The following is a 25,204-nucleotide window of genomic DNA, read 5'->3' as shown; positions in this document are numbered from 1 at the left end:
TGTTTATTTAAATTGAAAAAAATTTATTTTTCATAAGTTCAAAATTCTAACGAAAACCATTAAAAAATAATAAAAAAAAATGAATATTAAAAATAATTTGTTTGTTTAAATTGAGAAAAATTATGATATAATATAATAAATATTTTAATTATTTAAATTAAGTTGTAATAAATTGAAATAAATAATAAAATTATAAAAAATTATAATTTTAATTCATTTTTTGTATTTTCACATGTGGCAATAATAATAATAATGAAGTTCAACATTTAAACGCAAAATATTAAAAAATAAATTAATAAAAGGATGAATATTAAAATTATTTTATTTATTTAAACTGAGAAAAATCTTAATATTATAAAAGTTTTTAACAAATTATTAATTTTACCAAAATAATTTTTAAAAATATAGAAAAAGAAAACAAAAGATTAATATAAAATTTTAAATTTTCTGTCATTTTTATTAAATTTAAATAAACCATAAAATTAAAAAAAAAAATAGAATAATTGTAATGAATATTTTAACAAAAAAAAAAAAATAAATTGAAATAGAAATTGTTACCAATTTTTTTTAAATATTTTACGATTGGAACATCAATAAAATTCAATTTTCTTTATTATAAATACAAAAAAAATTGTCTTGTGTTTCAAAAATTTGTAAAATTTAAAAATAGTTTTTAAAAATTTCTCATTTTACATAACAATTTTTTTTTCTTAATTTAAATTATATTGTCAAAAAATTGAAACAAATTACAAAATTATAAAAAAATAGTTATAATAATATTCAAAAAAATTAATAAATCAGTATTTTGTTTATTTTGTAATTTTCTTTTGACAAAAAATTACAAAAAGTCACGATATGATAAAAAAATATATTATTAAAATTAAGAAAAAAATCACGAAATATATATATTTTTATTTTCTTTAAATTATATATAATTTGACAGACAGACAAAATAATAATATATTAGAATAAAGCACAAAATTTTATTTATTTTTTATTTTTTGTGTGTCAAAACAAAAGTTCGTCATAGTGTGAACAAAAACATTTTTTTAACTTTTAAAGTAATAATTTAGAAAATATATATTTTTTTAATATTTCATCATAAATTTAAGCCAAATTATGTAATTAAAAAAATTAATGTCATATAATAGATTTCAAAATACTTTAATTTTAATGATTAATAAAATCAATAATAAGAATATAAATTTTTAGAACTTATAAATCATGAAATTATGTAAAATTTTAATATATTTAAAAAATTTTTAATAAATATTTAATTTAACTATGAAGAAAAGGTTCAAATATTAACTAATTAATATTATTTAATTTAATAATGAGGCAATAACTTCTTATTTTCTCTATATTTTTGTGCATGTTATATGTAATTTAAAAAGACATAATTCATTTTTATAATTTATGTAACATCAACAATATTTAATAGATTAATTAAATTAGATAATTATTATAATTAAATACTATTTTTAATAAAAGTAATTTGTTGTTATCCATTATTAATAATATTAATATTAATACATATTAATTAAAAAATGTATCTGATTTTTTAAATTATATTAACCTTACAAAATCCAATAGTTCAACTATTTATTGTGTACATAAAGATTTATTATATATTAAACTAGATAAGATAAAATTTAAAGTTTGTTATTTTTATTTTGATATTAAACATTATATAACAACAGTAAATAGAGAATAAAAAATAAACCGCAATTTCCGGGAGCACAATCCATAATTGTGAAAACAGCCATAACATAAATCCTTACAAATAATAAAACCCATCAAACAACACGCCAAATATTTATTTATTCAACAATTATGCAAACGAAGCTATTTCGAGAGCCATCATATTTAACTTGTAAACCGCGAATGCCGTGTGATTCACGTCAATTAAAATTTTCATATTTAACGCACTTAATCATGTAAACCGATGTACAAAAGCTGAACCCCCGTAATGTTGATCAATAAATAATGGTCGGACATCCAAATTACTCGTTGCCCATTAAACCATTAAACGATCGCCTTAAATCATTGACAAATTAATTAATGAGCCGGGCTAAGGTGCGAAATCGTTTTAAGAGACTACCACATTTTCCACACGCGGTGGGCGTCCGAAATTTCGAGGCAAATATTTGCCGTGCACGTCACAGATTAAGCAACAAGTCCACCTACCGGCCCTGAAGATCTCGTGGCAGCCGTCGCATCTGGAGGCGAATTGTTCGTCGTAGCAGCGTCCGCAGTAGATCCTGTCGCCTTTGGAGCCGAACTGCTTGTCGACCAGGGATTCCCCGCAGGTGGTGCACAGGAAGCAGGCCTCGTGCCAGTGCTTGTCCTTGTAGGACAAGTCCTGCGAACGCAACATTGGATTAGATTCACCCGAAACGGGGGGTCGAAGGGTCCGTTACCTTGGAGTCGATCCCGATGGTCCTGCTGCATTTCTCGCAGGCGTTGGCGAACACGGACTCGTAGCAGGACACGCAGTAGGGGTGGTCGTCGCGTAGCACGTACCTCTGGCCGGTCAGGCTCTCGTCGCATTGCCAACAACAGAAGTGCTGGCCGTGCCAGTCCTTGTTCATCGCCTTGGTGTACTCACCACTGAAAATTAGCTGGAAATTGCACAAGAAAATATTAATCACACGTACAGGTTTTGGGGCAATGGGGAAAAATGTACAGAGGCACCATATAAAAATTGAGTGAATGTGTTATTGTTAGGTTGCTATTAGTTTATTTATGGCACATTTCTCGCCAAATGATGCAACGTTTAAAGCAATAACATTGAATAATTTATGGTATGCATTTGGACCGATGTTTAAACATTAAATTATTTTTGTTAGGACTTGGTTTGAAATTGATGTAAAGCAGTTGAATACTTAATATTAAATGTAAATAAATAATAAGCTAAATTGGACGATGTCGAATGAAATTACTTACAGCCATTTTTGTTAAGATAGACCAGTGTCAGTTGAACCTACATGCACATACACGTAGTACAATCTAAATACTTAGTTTATTTGTTGCTTATGGTTTATTGATTTATTTTATCTTTTATAGCTCAGATAAATATTCAAGTTTAGTAAATGGATGAACATGCAACATTTTATTTTAATTTAATAATTGTCATAATTTTCGTAATTTTTTTTATTAAAATATTACAATAAATTCATTATGGAAAATAAAAATATTAATGTTTGGCATATAAACAACATAAAATAAACATGTATGTTAAAATTAAATAAATAAAAGTAATATTTATTTTTTATCAATTTTCCTTGGAATTAAGGAAATACCTAAATATAAGTTAAGTTGTTTATGTTTTAGCTCCTGATTTGTTTGAATAAATTTATATTACTCAAATATCTTGATAACTCGATCTAAATATTTGGCACAACCTTCGATAAGTCGAATTTCTATACCCTCATTATGTATTACAATTATAAGTTTTAAAATTATTTAATTTTTATTTTATTTAATAACTTGACTCACTCGATGTTTTTTATGGCAAACTATGGTTCGAGTTATTGCTCTTTCTAATTAGATTATTTAATTTTTTTTTATTTTGTATATAAAACATTTGCTTTATGGCCTCAAAATTTAGCTTCATGCTGTAAACGATCATTTTAATGAACAACATCAAAGTCGTCCAAAAATTTTTACAAACGAAAAAATTCAGCAATAATTTTCACTTAGAAATTATTAATTAGGATTTTTTCAATTTTTAAATCTCGATTCTCAAATTTTTTGAACAACCTAATATAAATAAACTTAAATTTCTATTTATTTTATTAATGTTATCGTTGTATACATAAATATAATTTCCTTAAAATATTTTAGTAAAAACTAATACTACCATAATAAAATAATTAACAAAATCAATTTTAAATTAAAATAATAAACTTTTTAAATGTAAATGAAAAAAGTAACTTCGACAAAACCATACCAAAAATGGTTCTTGTTTTATATAAAAAAAGATATGAACAAAAATCAAACAAACTACTTTAAGGTTTAAGGATATTATGTTAATTAATTTTTTACACTTAAGAATATTCAATTCTATATATTATATATTTTCTTAATTTTTAAATCTTTGCATATAAATCAAAATAACATTTTTTAAGGTAAAAATGTCAAATTTAATTTATTAATGTTAGAAAATCAAATAAAAATTATAAAAATATATTGTGGACATAAAGTCAATAAAATTCAATTCCATAATTATGTTTATATTTATTTCTTTTACTAATTTTCTATATTTTAATTGATTTAAATATGATAAAGTAAATAAAATTAGATAAAGCCACTGAAAATTGATATGAAAAAGAAAATGTAAGAATAAAATTAAACCAAAGATGGAAACACTATTTGTTTACCTTTATAATCCATTAATGGAAAAATATATTATTTTACTAATTATACTAAAATGTATAAACCATATTGACACTCAAAATTATGGTTTATTAATGTTACCGTTTCATGAAAATTAATTTAATTACATAAATATACTTTTTAAATGTAAAACAATTATTTTAAAATAATTAATTTAAGAATAAATAGAAAATAAAATAAACATATTCAAAATACATTGTGTACACTTAGTTTGAAGTTGAAATTTTATCTTTTTTAAAGTAAGTAAAGATTGTTTGTTGGATGAAGTCAATAAACATCTCTTCCAAATTTATATTTTTCATTTAGTTTTTGTTTTAAATTCTTGTATTTTAGTGGATTTAAAAGATCAAGTCGATAAGATTAAATTAAGAACATCTTAATGAAAAAGAAAAGGTAGAAAAAAATTCAATTGAATAAATTTTTTGGATTTATCTTTATCCGTTAATGGAAAAAATAATATTATGTTTATTAATTATATTTTCTTAGTTATTAAAAGGAGTTTTTTTTAATATTTAATAAAATAAAACTTCATTTCAAATTTATATTTCGATTTATTTGTGTCTGTTTTAAATTACTATATTTTTGGTGGATTTAAAATATATTAAGTCAATAAGATTAGTTGAAAGTATTGAATATGAAAAGGTAAGAATAAAATTCAACTAAACTTAAAAACATTACTGATTAATGTTTTTTTTACCTTTATGATCCATTAATGGAAGTAAAATATTATTTTTACCAGTTTTAAGTTCTTAATGTTTAAATCTCGATTGTAAAAATCACTCTAACAATTTATAATGTAAAAATATCAAATTTATTAGTGTTATCGTTACATGAAAATTAATTTAATAAACATAAATATATTTTCCTAAGTGTTTCAAGTGTAAAATATTTGAAAATGTTATTTTCTCAAGGGAAAGATTGTGTTGGTTAATTGAAATAGTAACAGTCATGTAAATGAAAATTATATGTTGTGTTAAATCTAAAACATATATTACAGTGTTTCTTATTTATAATTAATAAATTATCCGCCAAAATATCATAATTATAATATAATAAATGATAGGTTTAAATAAATAAAACACAGTTTCACCAAACTCACAAACAATATACATAAATTTACACATAAAAAAACTAATATCCCACACACGTAGCAAATATGTACCTTTAGTGAACACAGGGGTATGTGATGGCATGTCTTCTGTTGCCAATTGCGAACTGATCCCGATGTGTAGAAGTGCGTGAAAGTGCGAACCGATTAATGAAAATCCAATTATTGAAACGTAAAACCGCCCATGTGAAAAAAAAAATAGATGCAATGACGCATGTTTACTTTCCTGAGCAATAATTAATTAATAAGTTTTTGTCTCACAGTGAAATTCGGAGTCACCGGATCAGATTTCGGAGCTAAGTTTCGTAGAGGAGATCTTGTGAAACTAGGGACGAAAATAAACTATTTACATGGCCGCAGAGAATCTCTAGAGATACACCGCTCCGACTGATCGGTGTACCGAATATTCGGATTGCGGACACTTGTAATAATTCCTGACGGGTGCGCACGTGTATTTTTAGCACCCAGATGGTACTGACCTGCCTAATGCGATGGGTAATGCAGCAGTTTGTACAGATGTTGCACATACTTAATATTCAAAATAATTGTTTGGTTAGAAGGATATTAATTGAATTATTAAGGACTTATTATGTCTAGTGAAATGGCCAGGCCACAACAGCAAAAAATCTGTTTCATAATTATTAAATTTTAACGACTTGTTTAAAATTTTATGGTTAAACTTTCTTATGGTAAATTAAAAATCCGGCGAAAATAATATTGGTCATATGGATTCTTGATCAAAAGCTATAAATTTGATTCATAATTAAAACTTTTAACTTATAGTCACAAAAAACAATTTTCATTTTTATAATTAGGAGAATAATAGAAGACCTATTAAAATACGTATGGTAAAAAGTTAATTAATTACCACGAACACAATTTCTATGTGTGTTAAAAGGTAATGAAAACAACGTCCTTTTTATTTTAATTAGCAAGTTTAGAACAAAAGTGTCTTTGAGACGTGTAGAAATTATTAAATATTTGCTAATTTATTTATTTTTTTCATTAAAAAGTTGTGATTAAATATTAGCACGAATAATTTTGCTTACTAAGTTGTTTTTACATTATTTGAAAATAATTTCAAATGATATAATTTAATAAAAAATACATATAAAATTTTAAATTGAACATTAAATATAACTTTAAAAATACATTTTAATTATTTTCATAAATAAAAAATAAAATTTATAAAATTAGTATCTTTAATATTAAGATTTAAAAAATAAAAGAATATTAAAAAATTTCATAGAAAATTTTGAATAATTTATGTAAATTTCTATTATTAGAACATTTTTAACAAATATTAATTTATTTATTTTCACAAATCAAAATCAAACATAAAATTTATAAAATTAATATCTTTAATATAAAGATTAAAAAAATAATCGAATACTAAAATTTATAATTTTTACTAATTATTGAATATTTTCATAAAAAATTTCGAATAATTATGCAATTTTATATTATTAAAATATTTAATTATTTATATAATATATATTTTATTATCTTTTTATACTCTTTAAAAAAATATGGTGATGGTGAAAGTACAAAAAATATTGAATTTCTCCATAATTATTTAAAAAGATAAATAAATAAATCATATAAAATTACTATATTTTTAAGAAATATTTATAATTTTTTTAATTTTATATTACTATAACAAAATACTTTTTTTTATATTAACAAATGTTATTTTTAATTTTTATTTAACATTTTTCAATGATGACAATATCTTATGAAAAACTATATATTAATCTTCTTAAGAAGTGTTTAAAAATTTCTTAATTTTATTTTTTTACTGAATATTATAATTATACATTTAATTTTTTATATAAAATAATTGAAATAAATTATTAAATTATAATGTTTTTAGGAAATGTTTAAATATATTTTAATTTTAGCTAACTTCATAATTATTTACTTCAATATTTTAAAAGAAAACACTATATTAAAAATTAAAATTAAAAAATATATATTACTTTATTTGTTATAGAATTACAAATTTTTTATGGATTGTTTAAATATTTATTAATTTTATTTAATATTAAAATAAAATATTTCTTTTTATTTTAATAAATTTTATATATTTTTTAATATTTTTCATAAGAGACTTAAAATTATAATATTTAAAATAAATATTTGAATATATCTTAATTTTAGACAGATTTATAATTGTTCAGAATGTTAAAAATAAAAATAAAGATTAAAATTTGAAAAATATATTGTTTTATTTATTTTTTCATAAAATAATTGAAATAAATTAAATAAAATTACAATATTTTAAAGAAAATATTTCTTAATTTTATTTAATTTTAAAACAAAATATTTCATTTTTTTGTTTTTTGTACTTTTGACAAAAAAATTATTAATATATTGAATACATAATTATTTTTTATTTAAATAGATCATGAAATTATACAAAATTACTGTTTTTAAGAAATGTATAAAAAGTTCTTAAATATTCACACAATATATTTTTAATAAAATTCAATGAAAAATTAAAAAAATATATATTTTACTTATTTTTAACCATAAATGAATAGAACTATACTATTAAAAATTGTATAAAAATATAGTAATGTAATATTAAAGAAATAATGAAGTGGAAAGAAAAAATAATAATTTTTTAATTTTTTTTTGTGTGTCAATAATATAATATTGTCTATTGTTATTTTATTATCTTTTATATTTAGTTAAATAGGTAAATTAATTAATTTAATGAGTCAAGACAGATTTTATATTCGGTGACATTTGATATTAACAATCCATATAATCAGTTTACATAATTCTTTCGAAATATTAAAAAAAAAATGAAATTAAGAAATTTAATGAAATTATGGTAGTTTATGAAATTTACTTATTTTTTATATTTTTAATGATAAAATTATGTAGTTGTTAATTTATTTTATTTCATATTTATGTAAATTATTCAATTTAATGAGTTTTTTTTTGCAATTTTTGTAATTAAAAAAGAACTGAAATTAATACTACAGAAAAATTAGTACATTTCACCAACAATAAATTATATATTTGAGATAAAAATTATATTTATAATAATAATAATCATTTTTAAAAGGGTTTAATAACTTTTTATAAGCAAATTTTTATTAATTTTGAAAATTAATTATATTAATTTTTTCCTCCTAACTCCATTTATAAATTTATTGCGAAATTTTGTTTAGAAAGTTTTAAATTTAAAACACAGAGCCACAACAAGGCAACCTCATTCCTAATTTTATAAATTTTTCTTGTATACAAAATTTAGTTAAATTTTTGGGAGTTGCAAATAAAATGGGCCTTCTCGTACTTGCTCACATTAAAACGTGAACCATAAAATTACAAATTCAACACCGAATATCACTTGGCGGACCGTTTCACAGATCGCAAATTTTGCATTAACGTGTCGCACTTCCACTGTTATTTTCCAAACACTCATGTCATAATATGTCTGTTGGGTCTGTAAGTTTGTAAATGGTTGGTGGTTTGTCTCCGGCTTACATCCCCAATGCCATGCACATACCCCTGGTTTCCGTTGGTCCTCTCCATCTCGGTGATGGTCACCTCCCTGCCATCGCCGGTCGTTTTCGTCGTCTTCTTCACCTTCTTCGTCTTCTTGGTGACGGTGAAGTTGCTGTATGCGTCCACGTCTCCCATTTTCTCTTCCTTTCTTTTACAATCGGTCCGGATAAAATCGAATTTACACACACACAGTCCGTGCAGTCAGACGACGTCGACTGATTTCTGTTAGTTGGGTAAAACGTGTAAGGCCGCTTCCATTCGGTATTTTTAGAAAATGATATGGAACGTGGTGCCGGGTGCAATTTTCTTGCTGATGCTCTTCAACATTTTCGAGGTGGGCCGCACTCCCGAAACCCGACATAAATACATTAAATACTTGACGCAATTTTATAATTGGACCGACTTGCATACGTGCGCCGGCACCGTCGATCCAACCGATTCGCCAAAAAATGGCCCGCTAAGGTACACACACAGCTTCACCCATCAACTTATAACAATAGTCTGTCTAATTTTTTTTATTAACAAGATTGCGTGTTTTTTCATAATTGTTTTTATATAAATAAATAAACTTCTCACAAGCCTTTACACAAATCTTACACAATACTTTATTACCACACTGGGGAACGTCACACATCTTTCCAAAACGAAAATAACAAAACCTTACTTATTTTATTATACTAATTAGCAATTTGTCTTGCAAAAGTCTCAGCTGGCTCCGGTTTTTTAAATCAATGCTAATCTCTGTACTAATAGATAGGAAATACTTGAATTTATTATCTCTGAAGTATTCTAAATTGTTGGTTACTTGTGTATCAACCACCAGTTCTTCTTCAAGAGTTCTTTGTTTTTGAGATATTAGAGAGTTTTGAGCAACATGTCACGAGTATGTGTTATATACACTATACCTCATATGTAGAGTAACAAATTAAAAAATATAATCATTTCATTAGTACAATGATGAGTTTCCAAAAGTGATAGAAGAAATAAACGAAGAGTGTGTTGGTGAGTACCATAAAACGAAGACTAAAAGAAACTGGTCTATATGGTAAAAAATCAGCAAAGAAGACCTTTTTGTAAGAGAACATGTGAACTGGACAGATGGGCAATGGAAAATAGTTTTGTTTTCTGATGAAAGTCGATGGCATTATATGGGTAATGAAAGGTATAATCAGAAGTACACTAAACCTAATGTGTGAAATATGGTGGAGGAGCCGTTATGGTTTGGGAATGTTTTTTCAGTCAAAATGAATTAAGTGATTTTATGAGGGATTTGGAATATAAGCAGAACTTTTTACCTCTCAACTGCAACAATGGAATTTACATCAAGATGAAGTTAACAAGTGTAAAATGAGTATCTAAACTTCACATTGATTCATTCAGATGATAAAATCGTATTAATTAATTACTCTAGTGGAACTAAAAGAATATTGTTAATTGAATTTTGAAAGTTCTCTATATATAACCATAAATTAAAATTTTCTATCAAATAATTTAGAGCCAACTAACAACTTTTCCATTTATTAATAACTTAAACACACCGGAATTTAAAAATTTAAAGTTCTAGTAATTGAAAATTTGTTCCCCAGTGCTATTAATGGAATAATTTATGCATTAACTTGTGGGTTTTACAATAACGTATTAAACGAAGACGTATATAATTTAAAAATATTAATGCCCACCGTTGCATTATAATGTAAATATTGTGGGACTACTTAACAGGTGCATGTTAATAACATAAATAAACGTGTTGCACAACAGAAAAGCGCAATTTTTTATAATTTATTTATATGGATTAGTCATCCCGTTTAAATACCAGCTTGATTAATTGCTAAGCGCCATTTCAACTAATTATAGTTTATGGGGAAATGAAGACACTGTCAAAAATTTTGAGGCCACATTAAAGATTTAAAATAGACGAATTTGATGTGTTAATCTATTTTAAAAAATCAAAGTCGCACAAATATTTGGCAAAAAATTTTATGAAGCATTCTACTTTGCTAAACAGAAATTTTGAAAGGAAATCTGAACCAAACAGAAAAATCTATTTAACTTAGTGTCTTTGATGTTGTGCGTATTTATAGGTCAACAATAATAAGCTGATTAATTGGAAATCTAGTTTAAATAAATGTACACCAGATATTTGGTCTAATTATTATTAAAAAATACAGTAATTGTGTCAAAATACACAAATTTTTGTTTCCAAGAATGGATGAAATAATATCTGTAACAATTTTTGTTGTTTTATCATTAAAAAATACTATGATACAATGTAACAAGTTAAGCTAAATTAATGAAATGTAATTGAATATTTAAATTTAATTAGTTGTACACAGTTTTTTCCAGTCTAACATTGAACAAAATATAAAAACAGAGTATGATCTAAGTTTCAAGAATAACTTGTTTTAATCTAAATTATAACATGCCTTTCTACTTTGTTGGAAACCATATATAAATAAATATTACATCAATATTAATTTTAAAACATTATCAGTAATAAATCCACTTTTCAAAAGGAGCAGTTATTAATTAAGCCGGACGTGTTTAAAAACAGCTTTGTCACAAACCGACTTTTCTAGGCTAGAATGGTGGGTTTTAAATAGATAGAATGGGGCATATTTGCAATGTACGTGTCAATCAAGGAGAGACCTGGCCCAGATCCAGAAATTCTTATTTTTCAATTAAGAAAATGGGGCGATCAACACATTGTTCCAAAGAATGATTCCGAAAATAATCCTGAAATATTAAAATTTTGCATTTGCAACGGACGTTTACATAAGAAATGCACAGTTGTTTAAATAAATTATTAAACTTGATTCCTGCCAAGTTCCATGATATTTACACGTGTCATATTGTGATATGTCCATTGATTAACATATTTCTTAAGTCTACATTTAAATTAACATGTAATACTTTCAGACAAAATAGTTCTAACTACATTGTTAGAAAACGACCCGATTTCCACCATCGGAGCGTCAAAAAACAAAAACTTCAAGCAGTCAGTCCAGTGTGACCTTGTACACAAAAAAAAATAAATAAAAAGCTTACAAACGCCAATAGTATATTACCCACTACTAAATGAAAGTCTACAAAAACAAATCTAAGCCTCCATAATTATTGATTTACCCAAAATGCTTCAGGCTCTTTCTTTTTTTCCAACTTTTTGGTCAGCTCTTTGGCCGCCTCAGACAAAACCTCCTCGGTGTTGCCCTCCGTGGACGTGCCAGCTTTATCTATAAATCAATCAATGTAATACCCCCCTAATCGGTCAGCCAACAAACGTACCTTGTTTGTTGTGACTCGACTTTTTCTTGCCCTTTTTACTGGTCTTAGCTTTGACACCATCCAGTTCGTTCAAAAACTTTGAGTTGTAAGACGTTTTTTCCTCCACCGAAACCTGGCACTGAGACGAGGTCTTTTTGATGTTGTTTTCCAAGTTAACGTCTCTGCCATCGGATTCAGATTTGGAGCGATGTCTGGATTGCTTTGGGAGCTCCAAGCTGTTACCGGGATCCCTGGGGGACTTGGATCGGGATCTGCGTTTGTTGGGAGTTGTGACCAACAGTTGGTTGGTCCAAAATTGGGTGGTGTTGTGTTCCGTTTCGGTCACAATCACCCTAACTGGGCTGGGTGACTTGGACGAGTACATTTCTTCGTCCACCTCCGAAACACTGACCGGAGGGTTGTCGAGCAACTCGGTGCAAATACTGTTACGGGGAGCCAGCAGGTCGAACGAAGGGAAGGGTGAGGGCGACCGCCTGAAGGCCTCCGTACATTTCCTTGGTATTGGTGACGGTGACTTGGATCTGGCCGGGGAGTTGCGCTCGGCCGTAAGCAGCTGTTCCGTCCTTGCGGAGGTGGACTGGAAAACTCTTACGTCCCTTTGAGTCTCCACGAACATTTCGGACGGGTTCGAAGGGAAGGCGATTTCCGTTTCGGAATCGTAAAAGTCGTCGTGTATTTCGATCTCATGTTTCGAATATAGGGGGTTGTGCTTTTGTAGTTCGGACAGCACCTCTTCGGTTACTATGAACTGTTGGGGTAGGGGTAGGGGTGAACCTCTGCCGCTTTCGTCTCCTTTGAGGACGATCCTTTTGTGCGGTGACGGGGACCTGTGGTCCTTTTCGTAGAACAAAAACTCGGGGATGGACTGCTGATGTTGCGACCTGTGCAAGCCCTGAGGCTCCTCCGAGACCACGAACCGTCTCGGCGACGCCGACCTCGACCTGACCACCTCCTTTTTCTCGGTGACAAGGTAGCGCCTTTGTGAGCTGGACCTCGATCTGTCCTGCACCACATTCTTGTTGATTTCGATCTCGATGTCCTCGTGGCTGAGACAGTCCCTGTTCAGTCTTATGCGGGGCACCGTTTCCGGACTGACCTTAGCTACGTCACGGGCGTTCAGACTGTCCACATAGTGCCTCCTAACCTGGCCCAGGTCTAGTTGATTGCCCCGCGTCAGGTTCCTCCTCACGTTGTAGCAGAAGTCGAGCAGTTCGACGAATCCGACGCACGCCACCAAAACGGAGAGAAGCAAGCCCATAATTCACTCAGGAGGTGTGCACAAAATTTATTTATAACATTTCGTCGCTTTTTGCTTACGACCGATTGGCGCGGTTTTCGAAAAAATTTACCCACGAATTTCGTACGTCGATTTGATGGGAACTAATACGTGACTACATGTGCGGCCATAAACCAGATGCGACAATAAGTTTTGCCAATATTTGAGCCCCGGGGCCCGAACCGATGGCTGCATTCACTGTTACCTAATTAATTAACGGGGGACGACGGCAAGACAATTTTATGCACGTATGCCGGTGCAAATCGAACGAAAACAACGTGTCAATTCTGTTTTGTACACAACCTTTGCGGCGAAAATAATCGCCCTTGATATTTAACTAGATAATAGGACCGAAAATATTCGTGATTGAATAGACGCTGGACCGGAGATTCGCACGCGCCAACTTTTTGGACCGACTTATTAATTCGCCCCATCTGTTTGGATCAGTAAAACGTCCAAGCGATGCACTCGATGTTTATATTAAAACAAAAAATTGCTTGGATAAACTTAATAAAGTAAACTAATGACTGGATAATCTAAATGTAACTAAAATAATGTGCCAGTTCCACGATAACTTAAAATAGAATACAATACGTAAGTCGATTCTCTTGTATTGAAATGACATTATTTTTAGAAAACTAGGTTTTATCATGTTTACGTTGTGTACGGGGAGTTTTGTAAATAGTGGCGTTTGACTTGCAGCATTATTTTTCTATTCGGTGTGCTAATTGTGAACATCGTTCGCTGTTAATATGCCAAAACTTGGCTAAAATGCGAGAAACACGATTAAAAATAGTTTACATTGCAAATTACTTTTTGGCCAATAATGACACCTTGTTTACCCCGTTAAAAATGCCGCCAAAACTTTCTAGAGAAAACTGTGTAATCACTTCAATTAAGATCAATTTATTTTTAAAACAAATAACATATTTTTGATCAAAAATAAATTGTGTTCATCGAATTATTATTGTTATAATAACTGTATTAACTGACAATTTAAGTTTTTAATTGATAATAATTAGAAGACAATAAATATGTACAAGTGAGAGTTCTAAGTTTTACAGTTTTTTTTATTAAAAGATAATCAATATACCACATGAAAAAAATAAGTATTATTTTATCTTACATTTATTAAAAAATACAAATTTAAACACTTACAATAAGTCAATTTGTTATTAAAAAAAGCGAAATAGGATTAATAATAAAATATCAATATAATTTTTTAGAAAATATTTTCATGTTTTTATTATGTTAAATAATTATATATTTATATTCAAATACAAAGTATTCTGTCTAAATATGAATTTTAAAATAAAGAACATAATAATAACTTAATAATATACTATTATTATAAATTAAGTGTAAAAAAAGTCTATTTTAAATTGTATTGTCAAAGAGATGAGATAAGTTGATGATTAAAATGATTAAATGATAGATTAAATAAGAAAAAATAATTATAAAATGAAAAAACAATATATTTAATATCAAATTATAAATTTGATAGTATTTATATAAAAGTTGAAAATTAGACAAAAATGACAAATATTGTTTAAATAAAATGTTTCTTTATATGTAATTTTTTATTGGAATTAAATAAATTAAAAAAATCAAATAAGTCAAATTATTTTTAGAATTTTAAAAATATTAAAAAAAAATATTTAGAAAATATTCTCTATTTTTTATATTTTTATTAGATTAAAAAATTTGTACATTCATAATATTATTCGAATTCAATTTACATCGAACATTGAGTAAATTTCTCTCCATATTTTATAGAAAAACTTTTAGATTTTCTTAAATAAAATTTAAAATAAATTATAATATTTAAGAAAAATTACTTAAAAATTAAAACTAATAGAAAAATTGACAATATGTAAATATATTGAACAAAAAAAATGAGGTTATCAAACTAATTTTAATATTAAAATTTTCAATGATTTAAAATTTTTTTTAGAAAATATTAATTTTTATTAAAAAAAGAAAAAAAGAACAAAATATTAACAAATTGAAAACCAACGAAGTTGTCAAATTATTTTTAATATTTACATAAAAGGAATAAAATCTTTTAAACATTTAAGCTAATTTACTAAAAAATAAAATTTAAAAATATCTTTAGAAAATATTATTTTTGTTTTTTCTATTAGATTAATAATTTTATTTATTTAAAATTTGTAAAATTGAATATACAGATTTTTTTTAATGAACATTTATCTTAAAATATAAAAATTAAATATAAAATTTAAATTACCACAAACTAAAAAAATAATAAATTATTTATGTTTCTGTAAGATTAACATTCATATTCCAACTAAATATATTATTATAATTCAAATTATATTTAATAAATTTGTAAAATTGTATATACAGAATTTTAATTACACAAAATTTTATATTAAAATAAAATATAAATTTGAAAATAAATACGAAAATTTATATCAAAATATTATCTTTGTCGTAAAATTACATATATGAAGTAAAAATATAAATAAAGATAACCAAAGAAGATGTCAAATAATTTTTATTATTAAAAATCATAAATATTTTAAAAAAATATAAAAAATATATCTTTAATATAATATTTTTTATTATTTTTATTATTTAAAATAATTCACATTTATATACAAAATATATTGTTATTATTCAAATTCTATTAAGAGAAATTTGTAAAATTGATTATACATAATTAAGAAAATTGTAATTAAAATTACACATATAAAGAAAAAAAAACTAAAATTTATGTCGAATTACTTTAATAAAATTAATAGAGAACATTTATCTCTATAATTTTTTGTTTTTATTAGATTATAAAATAAAAAATTATAGATTTATACTTAAAATCTCAAAATACGAAATATATAATTTAATTTGTTTAAGACATTTATCATTCATATTAAAATAAATTATAAATCTTATAATATTTACGTATAATAATTTTATAATATCTAAGAAAAATTAATTAATAATGTAAAAATTACTTTTTGTTACCAAAAATTATGAAAATCTAATCTAAGATTAAATATCATATATTTATATTTAAAATTTGTAAAATTGAATATACAGATTTTTTTTATTATTTATACACACAAATTCTTTATATTTTTGTAAGATATTTAAACACTAAATATAATATTATTATAATTCAAAATTCTTTAATAAATTGAATATATAGAATTATCTTTCAACAAAAAAATTCTTAAAATAAAATATAAACTTGATTGATAACAATTATTAAAATTTTAATTAAAATATACATACAGACATACATATTATTTTTTTAATAAAAATACACACACAAGATTAAATAATTCTTTAAAAAATATTCTCAATTATTTTTATTCCACATTAAAATTGGATATTTGGATGAAATTGGAGATTTTCTTTCTTAAACAAAATGTTATTTTACAGTCATACTAAATTAAAATTTATTTATAATTTTTTAGAACATTATTTTTATGTTTCTTAAACGTACAATACGATGTTTTATCACTTTCAAATAACACATTAAGGACATTATTAAACAATATTTATCTTAAAGCTTTAATTATTAAAACGTTAAGTAAATTTGTAAAAAATAAATTATAAACTTTTTAAATTTAAAAAGAAAAAAAATAGTTTATTTATTAATATCTGTAAATTTAAAATAATTGTAGTGAAATAAATAATAATTACAATTAACAATATGCATGTCAGATCTATTTTTACCTAAAATAAAATAATTGAATAATTTATGCTTTTAAATATGCATTATAAAAACAAATATTTTTTTATATAATTTCAAATGTTAAATATTCAAGTTAATAAAAAAAAAATTTTTCATAGTTGATGTGACCCACAAGGTGAACTCTAGTTCAAATAATCATGGATGTCTTAAACGTGATTATAGCACTAATACAATGTTTTGAACTGTCAACTGTCACCTTCAAATAACACATTAAGGACATGAATTATTAAACAATATTTGCCAGTGCTCTCGCTGGTTCATTAGTCTTTCGCATCCGAAAACATTTCCAATTAAAGCCACCATTTTAACCCTGCAAACACCAAAAACGCATTCCAAATAGGTACGACGTATTTATACCATTTCAGGCGTTTCCGTTGCGAAAATCGCAACCTTGCGCCTCGACTCGTCGGAGGCCTTTCTACCCAAAACATCCGAGCCATGTGCACGAAAAAATCGCGAAAACCCTTCTCATTAAAACAAGTGGGTGCGGCTCAGAATTGCGGACCCACACGTCGGTTTTCTCTCTTTTCGCCACGTCCGGGCGATTTTTTCGTCACGCCGACAGATGAATCAATTCGAATTGTGGGTGGCCCTTGTTCGTAAATTCGTTTTTCACCAATTAAGAACAAAAGTTGCCCACGCGCTTCGCCCGAATCGAGTCAAGGCGTTTCGGTGGACGGTTGGCGGGAACCTTGCCGAAATTGCACGTTTATGCGCCTCGATGGGACAATGCGGGACATTGTTTCGTGCCCGAACACGCGTTTGGATCGATTCTGATTTGCACTTGGGTTACCGAAGGAATTTTGCACACGGGCCCGTTTAATTATCGTGTGAACGTTAAAAATTTAGGTGGATTTATGCTGTCGATTAACCAATTTAACGATCTGAAGTGACGTGAGGTTAATTGAAAACGACCACGTAAATTTAGACTGTGCAGAACACAATTTATTTAACCGTGTTTACCTGAGCACCACAAATCTGCCAGACCAGGAATGCAACTCTATGTTTGTTCGATATAAAAATAAAAATAGTCTATGATCGAAACGGTCTATTTTTACAGCTATTTTTTGATACATCGAGTTTTATCGTTGATTTTTTGCGGAGGATGCCAATTTAAAAAGTGACACGACCAATGCATAATTTGGTTATTGGTTAAATAACCTCGAGGCTCGTCCCACATAACGGGGTTTATACGGTTTGTGTGAACTTTATTAAGTTCAAGTACGTTTAGACATTTTCAAAAATATTTTCAAATCATTTTTACACCATTTATTAAATTTTAAAAAAAAGTATCGAAAAAAAATTTCATAAACAAAAATTATAAAATTAATAAATATATAATTATTATTATGTAGTCTTAAATTTGGAATAAAATTAAAAAAGTTCTAAATAAAAAAATTACATAAAAAATTCTTAAATAGTAAATTCATATATATATATATATATATATATATATATATATATATATATATATATATATATATATGAAGAGAGGAATATTTTTTAATATTAACAGGAATATTTATTAAAAAGCACTTCTTCTTTGATTAACAATGGAGGAAGGGGTAAATATACATTGTTTTATCTAATTTAAAAGAATTCTTAAATATTAATTATTCGAATGAATTACTGAATACTGTATTACTGATAATTGTCTATAAGAAACATCCAATTTGCTCATTTAAAAAAAAATACGTTGTTGAAAAAGACTAGGATACTCTTTTGAATAAAATAAAAGAACTCGTACATGTTCATTGTTTGATGTACAATAATTTCTTAAAAATTTTTCTTTAAAATTCTTAAAAAAAGTATTCTAATAAATTATCAGAGATTGATATTTGTCAATTTATCTACAAAAAATTATCTATTTTGCTTATTTAAAAAAAAAACTTTCTTGTTGAAGAAGATATAAGAATAATAATTCAAATTTTTCTTAAAATTTCATTTTTATAACTTTTAAAATAAATGATAATGCAGTTTAAATAGAAAATATTTGCATAACTTTTAGTTATAATAGTATTTTTAATATTTAGAGGAATATTTGTTACAAACTAATTTTTGGTCATTTATTAAGGGTAGAAAAGTTTTGAATAAGATAAAAAATTGGTAAATATTCATTCATTTCTATATTTTTTAAATTATTCGAGAGAATTGTCAGAATTATTCATAAAATTGTCACTTTTTTTGTAATAAAAACTAAAAATTTGCTTATTTCAAAACATTTTAAGTGGTTAAAGAAGATATAAGACAAAATAATTCAAATTATCCTTAAATTTTCATTATTAAAGATGGGAATGCAAATTAAAAAAAAAATAATTTTCAAATTTCATTTTTTAATCTTTACAGGAATATTTATCAAAAAGCACTTCTTCTCTGATTAATAATAGAGAAAGTCTTTTGAAATTTGAATAAAATAAAAGAATGAGTTGTGTGATACATTGTTTTATTTAATTTAAAAGAATTCTATTAAAAATAATTCGAATAAATCTCTAAATATAAATAATTAGAAAATTATATACATTCAAAATTTTAGTTATTAGTTTCCTTTTAATTATGATAGATTAATTATTTTAATTTATATTTTAGTTAAAAATAATAATCTATTAATACTTTAACATGAGCTTTAAAACTTTTAAAAACTGTTGCTTATTGAGAAATACTTATTAATTAATATATTTTTTAAAAATTAAATAAAAAGTAATTTTTACATCAAATAAATTTTATATAGGAGTATTTGTTATGAAGTTTTTTGAATTTTGAATGAAATGAGGGAATTGGTAAATATTCATTATTCTATATAATTTAAAAGAATTCCATAAAAAAATTTAATTATTATTCAGAAAATTCTTTATATTCAAAATTTTAGTTTCTTTCCAATTATAATCGATTGGTTATTTTAATTTGTATTTTAATTAAAAAAATGATTCAATAAAAGTTTAATATGAACTTCGAAATTGTTAAAAATGTCTTAATTTACATGAATGATTAAATCACACGTTTATTATTGAAAAATAATGTGTTAAAAGTTATTGAGTATGAGTAGGTACAAAAAATTTCCATGGATATAAAAATAATGAGGTGGCAGTGTTCGAGAAAATGGATTTTTAAGCTGTGCGACTATTTTTAAATTACAAAATGATCGATTTTATCATGAAGCTAATTTTAAACAATAAAAAAATAAAACAGAAATTGATCTAAATTGTTTAAAACCTTTTATTTACAATTTTTCAAATTTTAATTAAATAAAAAATACTTGTTTATAATATTCCAAAATATATATTTGTATAAAAATTTGATTAATAAGTCTATAAAAATAGTTTTTTAAAATTTTAAATTAAAATAATATTATATATAGTTAATAAAATAAAAATAAAATTTAGATAAAAACTTCAACAATACCAATTTTTAACAACAAAAAATAGTCTAAATTATTTGGAACTTTTTATTTTCAATTTATCAAATTTTAATAAAAATATACTCGTAACAAAATTTAGAAAAAGATGAAATTAATTTAAAACCTTTTATTTTCAATTTTTCAAATTTTAATTAAATAAAAAATTACTTGTTTATTAATAACTTAAAAAATATTTATATATATTTAAAATTTTGATTTTCTATTAATAATTGTATAAAAAAATTAGTATTTTTCAAAATTTTAATTAAATAAAAGATACTACTTAATAAAATACCAAAACTGAGAGAATGAAAAAATTTGTTTTAAGTAGTAACAAATATTAACAACAGAAATTAGTATAAATTATTGAGAACTTTCTATTTCCAATTTTTTAAATTTTAATTAAATAAAAAAAATCTTGTAATGAAACTCCATAATTGAGAGGAAAATGAAATAAATTTTATGCGATAAAAAACTAAAAAAATGGTCTAAATTATTTAAAAAGTTTTAGCAGCAAAATTTGTTCAAAATTTTTTCAAATCTTAAATTATAAAATACTTGTTATAAGATTCATAAAGGTTAATGAAATTAGTTTTAAACAATAAAAAATCTTTAACAACCAAAATTGGACTAAATTATGCAAAACCTTTTATGTTCAACTTGTTCATTATTATGCTCCAATATTGAGATAACTTTTAGATTAACATTAAATGTATAAAAAAATTAGAAAAATTGCTAAGAAACCCTTTTACAGGATTAAAAATTTAGAAATATTAAAAAAATAATACAATAAAATAATCTTGGCTGGGATGTCCCCTGAATCATTTTGATCCATGTTATTTAAATGCACGTCACACCGGATTAAGTGGAACGTTCACATATTCCGACTGAAAACTTTCCGGCTACGCTCCTGTCGCTTCGCGAATTTTAAAACGGCATCTTTTATAATATTGTTTCAATTTAGCCGCTGCACACGGCCCGCACGTCGGCCCGCCACGAAGCGTCTTCGCCGTCGGTCGACGTCGCGCCGTCCTCCGCACAGCTGACCGACTGTGCGTACGTGGAGCGGCCAAAAAAGGACCGGGGCTCGGGTTGCATCCACACGACGGTCCGCCGTGCCACGGGGGAGGCGAAGCCACCCCGCCAAAGCGCGGGGGTTGGCGGAACGCGAAACTTCGCCGGGGAACCCGATGTCCGAGGCCAGGTGGTTCCGTGCAAGAGTGCCGCTTGGCACCGCGACAAATCTCGAAGGGGGGAAAAATAAACGAACCAAAACAAACGCCGCATTGTGTCGGAGTGGGTGGTTAAATTTAGATTTGGCCATTTGTCGGGACTGTTGTTATTAATTAAGTCCAAAATTCGTGTTACAACTTTACAACACACAATAAATTGCACCAGTTGACACAATGAACTTCTTTATGGTGCAATTATTTTTAAATATATTCGGAAAATACATTTCCTACACTCTCAACTAGATTAAACTGATTCTATATTAACTAAAAATGAGGAAGGGGGTGAACATCTTCAACAAAATTTAATTACTAATGAAATTAGATACCCAAATTAAAAGAGAGAGAGAGAATGTTTAAGGCATTATTACTGGACTGTGTTAAGGGAAACTTATTATAAAAAGTAGGAAAAATCAGCACACACTAGTTTCTCAGTTCTGAAGTCGTACAACCATTTAGAGATAACGAATTCGTCTGGAAATTAAATGGGAATGATGCTCAATTTCGGTTGTCATTTAAGACTGTGGTTAATATTTTTTTGAAAACAAGAGAGTTGATAATTATGTAAAAAATTGTTAAGAATTTGCTATTTTTATAACTTCTATAGTAATGGTGTAAATATGTCTTCAAAAATGCATTTCCTACACATTCGACTAGATTTCTTTGCCTCTAATTTAACTGAAAAATGAAGAGGGTGCATGTTCAATAAAATTTAATTACTAATGAAATTAGATACCTGTATTAAATGAAAGAGAGAATGTTTAAGGCATTATTGCTGGACTGTAATAAGGAAAACTTATTATAAAAAGTAGGAAAAATCAGTACACACTATTTTCTCAGTTGTGAAGTCGTACAACCATTTAGAGATGACGAATTCATCGGGAAATTAAATGGAAATGATGCTCAATCTTGATTGTCATTTAAGACTCTGGTTCAAATTTTTTTGAAAACAAGAGAGTTGATAAATATGTATAAAATTATTAAGAATTTATTATTTTTTATAACTTCTATAGTAAAGGTGTCAATATGTCCTCAAAAATGCATTTCCTACACATTCGACTAAATTTTTTTGTCTCTAATTTAACTGAAAAAGATGAAGATGTGTATCTTCAACAAAATTTAATTACTAATGAAATTAGGTACCTGGATTAAAAGAAAGAGAGAATGTTAAGGCATTATTGCTGGACTGTAATAAAGGAAACTTATTATAAAAAGTAGGAAAAATCAGAATAAACTATTTTCTCAGTTCTGAAGTCGTACAACCATTTAGAGATGACGAATTCGTTGGGAAATTAAATGGAAACGATGCTCAATCTTGGTTGTCATTTAAGACTGTGGTTCATATTTTTTTGGAAACAAGAGAGTTGATAATTATGTAAAAAATTGTTAAGAATTTACTATTTTTATAACTTCTATAGTACAGGTGTCAATATGTCTTCAAAAATGCATTTCCTACACATTCGACTAGATTTCTTTGCCTCTAATTTAACTGAAAAATGAAGAGGGTGCATGTTCAATAAAATTTAATTACTAATGAAATTAGATACCTGTATTAAATGAAAGAGAGAATGTTTAAGGCATTATTGCTGGACTGTAATAAGGAAAACTTATTATAAAAAGTAGGAAAAATCAGTACACACTATTTTCTCAGTTGTGAAGTCGTACAACCATTTAGAGATGACGAATTCATCGGGAAATTAAATGGAAATGATGCTCAATCTTGATTGTCATTTAAGACTCTGGTTCAAATTTTTTTGAAAACAAGAGAGTTGATAAATATTTACTATTTGTATAACTTCTATAGTACAGGTGTCAATATTCCTCAAAAATGCAATTCCTACACATTCGACTACATATTTTTGCCTCTAATTTAACTGAAAAAGATGAAGAGGGTGCATCTTCAACAAAATTTAATTACTAATGAAATTAGGTACCTGGATTAAAAGAAAGAGAGAATGTTAAGGCATTATTGCTGGACTGTAATAAAGGAAACTTATTATAAAAAGTAGGAAAAATCAGAGTACACTATTTTCTCAGTTCTGAAGTCGTACAACCATTTAGAGATGATGAATTCGTCGGGAAATTAAATGGAAATGATGCTCAATCTTGATTGTCATTTAAAACTGTGGTTCATATTTTTTTGGAAACCACAGAGTTGATAATTATGTAAAAAATTGTTAAGAATTTACTATTTTTATAACTTCTATAGTAAAGGTGTCAATATGTCCTCAAAAATGCAATTCCTACACATTCGACTACATATTTTTGCCTCTAATTTAACTGAAAAAGATGAAGAGGGTGCATCTTCAACAAAATTTAATTATTAATTAAATTAGGTACCTGGATTAAAAGAAAGAGATAATGTTAAGGCATTATTTCTGGACTGTAATAACGGAAGTCGTACAACCATTTAGAGATAACGAATTTGATTGTCATTTATGACTGTGGTTCATATTTTTTTAGAAACAAGAGAGTTGTAAAAATTGTTAAGAATTTACTATTTTTAAAACTGCTATACTGCATATGTGCATATGCTTTTAAAATATATTACCTGCACTTTCATTTGAATTACTATATGACTAATTTAGAAGCTGAAAATGATAAACAAAGTGAAAATTTTCAACAAAATTGGATGTCTATGGAAATAATGGATCAAGATAATAGGAACAAGGGCCAAATCTTCAATCAAATCAAGTATGAAAGGAGAACAAAATATAATGGTATTTTTACATTAAATTTTCTAAACTGTTATAGTTATACAACGATTTAAAATATTCGCCTATATTCTCTACAAGTCCTTACCAAGAATACAGATTTTACTGACCAATATGTGACTTAATTAATAAATTACAATTTGTATACTTTAAAAACATATAAAAACTAATAATATTATCACATTTTACATAAAATTTAATCCTAGAAAATTTATGTTTCTAAAAATGTATCATGCACATATTCTCAAAATCTGTAAAGCAGTGTTATCAATCATATTAAATAAATGGATGTAATTTGTAAAAGTTAAAACAAAAATAACTCATACAGAATCAACAATTTGACGGTATTTATGGATAGAAAATGTTCGTGAGTCATATAAATCGTTTAAATATAAAATAGTTAAAATTATTTCAAAGATAATTAAGGTGACAAATTGGGCGTCGAAACGAAAATAAAATAAAAAGAGCGCATTTCCGTTTTCCCCGTCTATTTAAAGTGCACAATATTATTAAATCACCGTCATCCCGCGATAATATAGTAATAGTTTCCACAGGCGTTACGC

The 25,204-nt window shown here is 26.1% G+C and overlaps 2 protein-coding genes across 5 annotated transcripts in view; both read right to left on the bottom strand.

Annotated features, from left to right (window-relative positions):
• The window catches only part of LOC109602828 (four and a half LIM domains protein 2), a 126,186-nt gene that overhangs the window by 24,796 nt on the left and 76,186 nt on the right, over positions 1-25,204 (bottom strand). For 3 of the 4 annotated variants that reach the window (XM_049966733.1, XM_049966732.1, XM_049966734.1), the window contains 2 exons: positions 2,421-2,621; positions 2,188-2,362 (listed from right to left, as the gene is read on the bottom strand). In XM_049966733.1, the coding sequence (XP_049822690.1) occupies positions 2,188-2,362; positions 2,421-2,621 (376 nt within the window). Of the gene's footprint in view, positions 1-2,187; positions 2,363-2,420; positions 2,622-9,026; positions 9,296-25,204 lie in introns of those variants that run through there. The other variant, XM_020019274.2, reaches the window with a different exon arrangement.
• On the bottom strand, positions 11,370-14,024 carry LOC109606345 (uncharacterized). Its single transcript, XM_049966736.1, has 3 exons — positions 12,308-14,024; positions 12,149-12,255; positions 11,370-11,758 (listed from the first exon to the last, which is right to left on the bottom strand). The coding sequence occupies exons 1-3, from the start codon at positions 13,563-13,565 to the stop codon at positions 11,693-11,695; spliced, it is 1,431 nt and encodes a 476-aa protein (XP_049822693.1). The 5' UTR covers positions 13,566-14,024; the 3' UTR covers positions 11,370-11,692.

Source organism: Aethina tumida, chromosome 4 (assembly GCF_024364675.1).
Source record: "Aethina tumida isolate Nest 87 chromosome 4, icAetTumi1.1, whole genome shotgun sequence".
Classification (NCBI taxonomy): Eukaryota; Metazoa; Arthropoda; class Insecta; order Coleoptera; family Nitidulidae; genus Aethina; species Aethina tumida.
This window is presented reverse-complemented; position numbering and strand designations above follow the sequence as displayed.

Bases quoted from the DNA above. Each gene is read 5' to 3' on its own strand.
- LOC109606345 (XM_049966736.1), bottom strand. From the start codon at position 13,565: ATGGGCTTGCTTCTCTCCGTTTTGGTGGCGTGCGTCGGATTCGTCGAA. The intron at 12,256-12,307 runs GTACGTTTGTTG...ATTGATTTATAG, and splicing joins GTCGAGTCACAACAAACAAG to ATAAAGCTGGCACGTCCACG. The intron at 11,759-12,148 runs GTAAATCAATAA...TTAATATTTCAG, and splicing joins AAGAGCCTGAAGCATTTTGG to GATTATTTTCGGAATCATTC.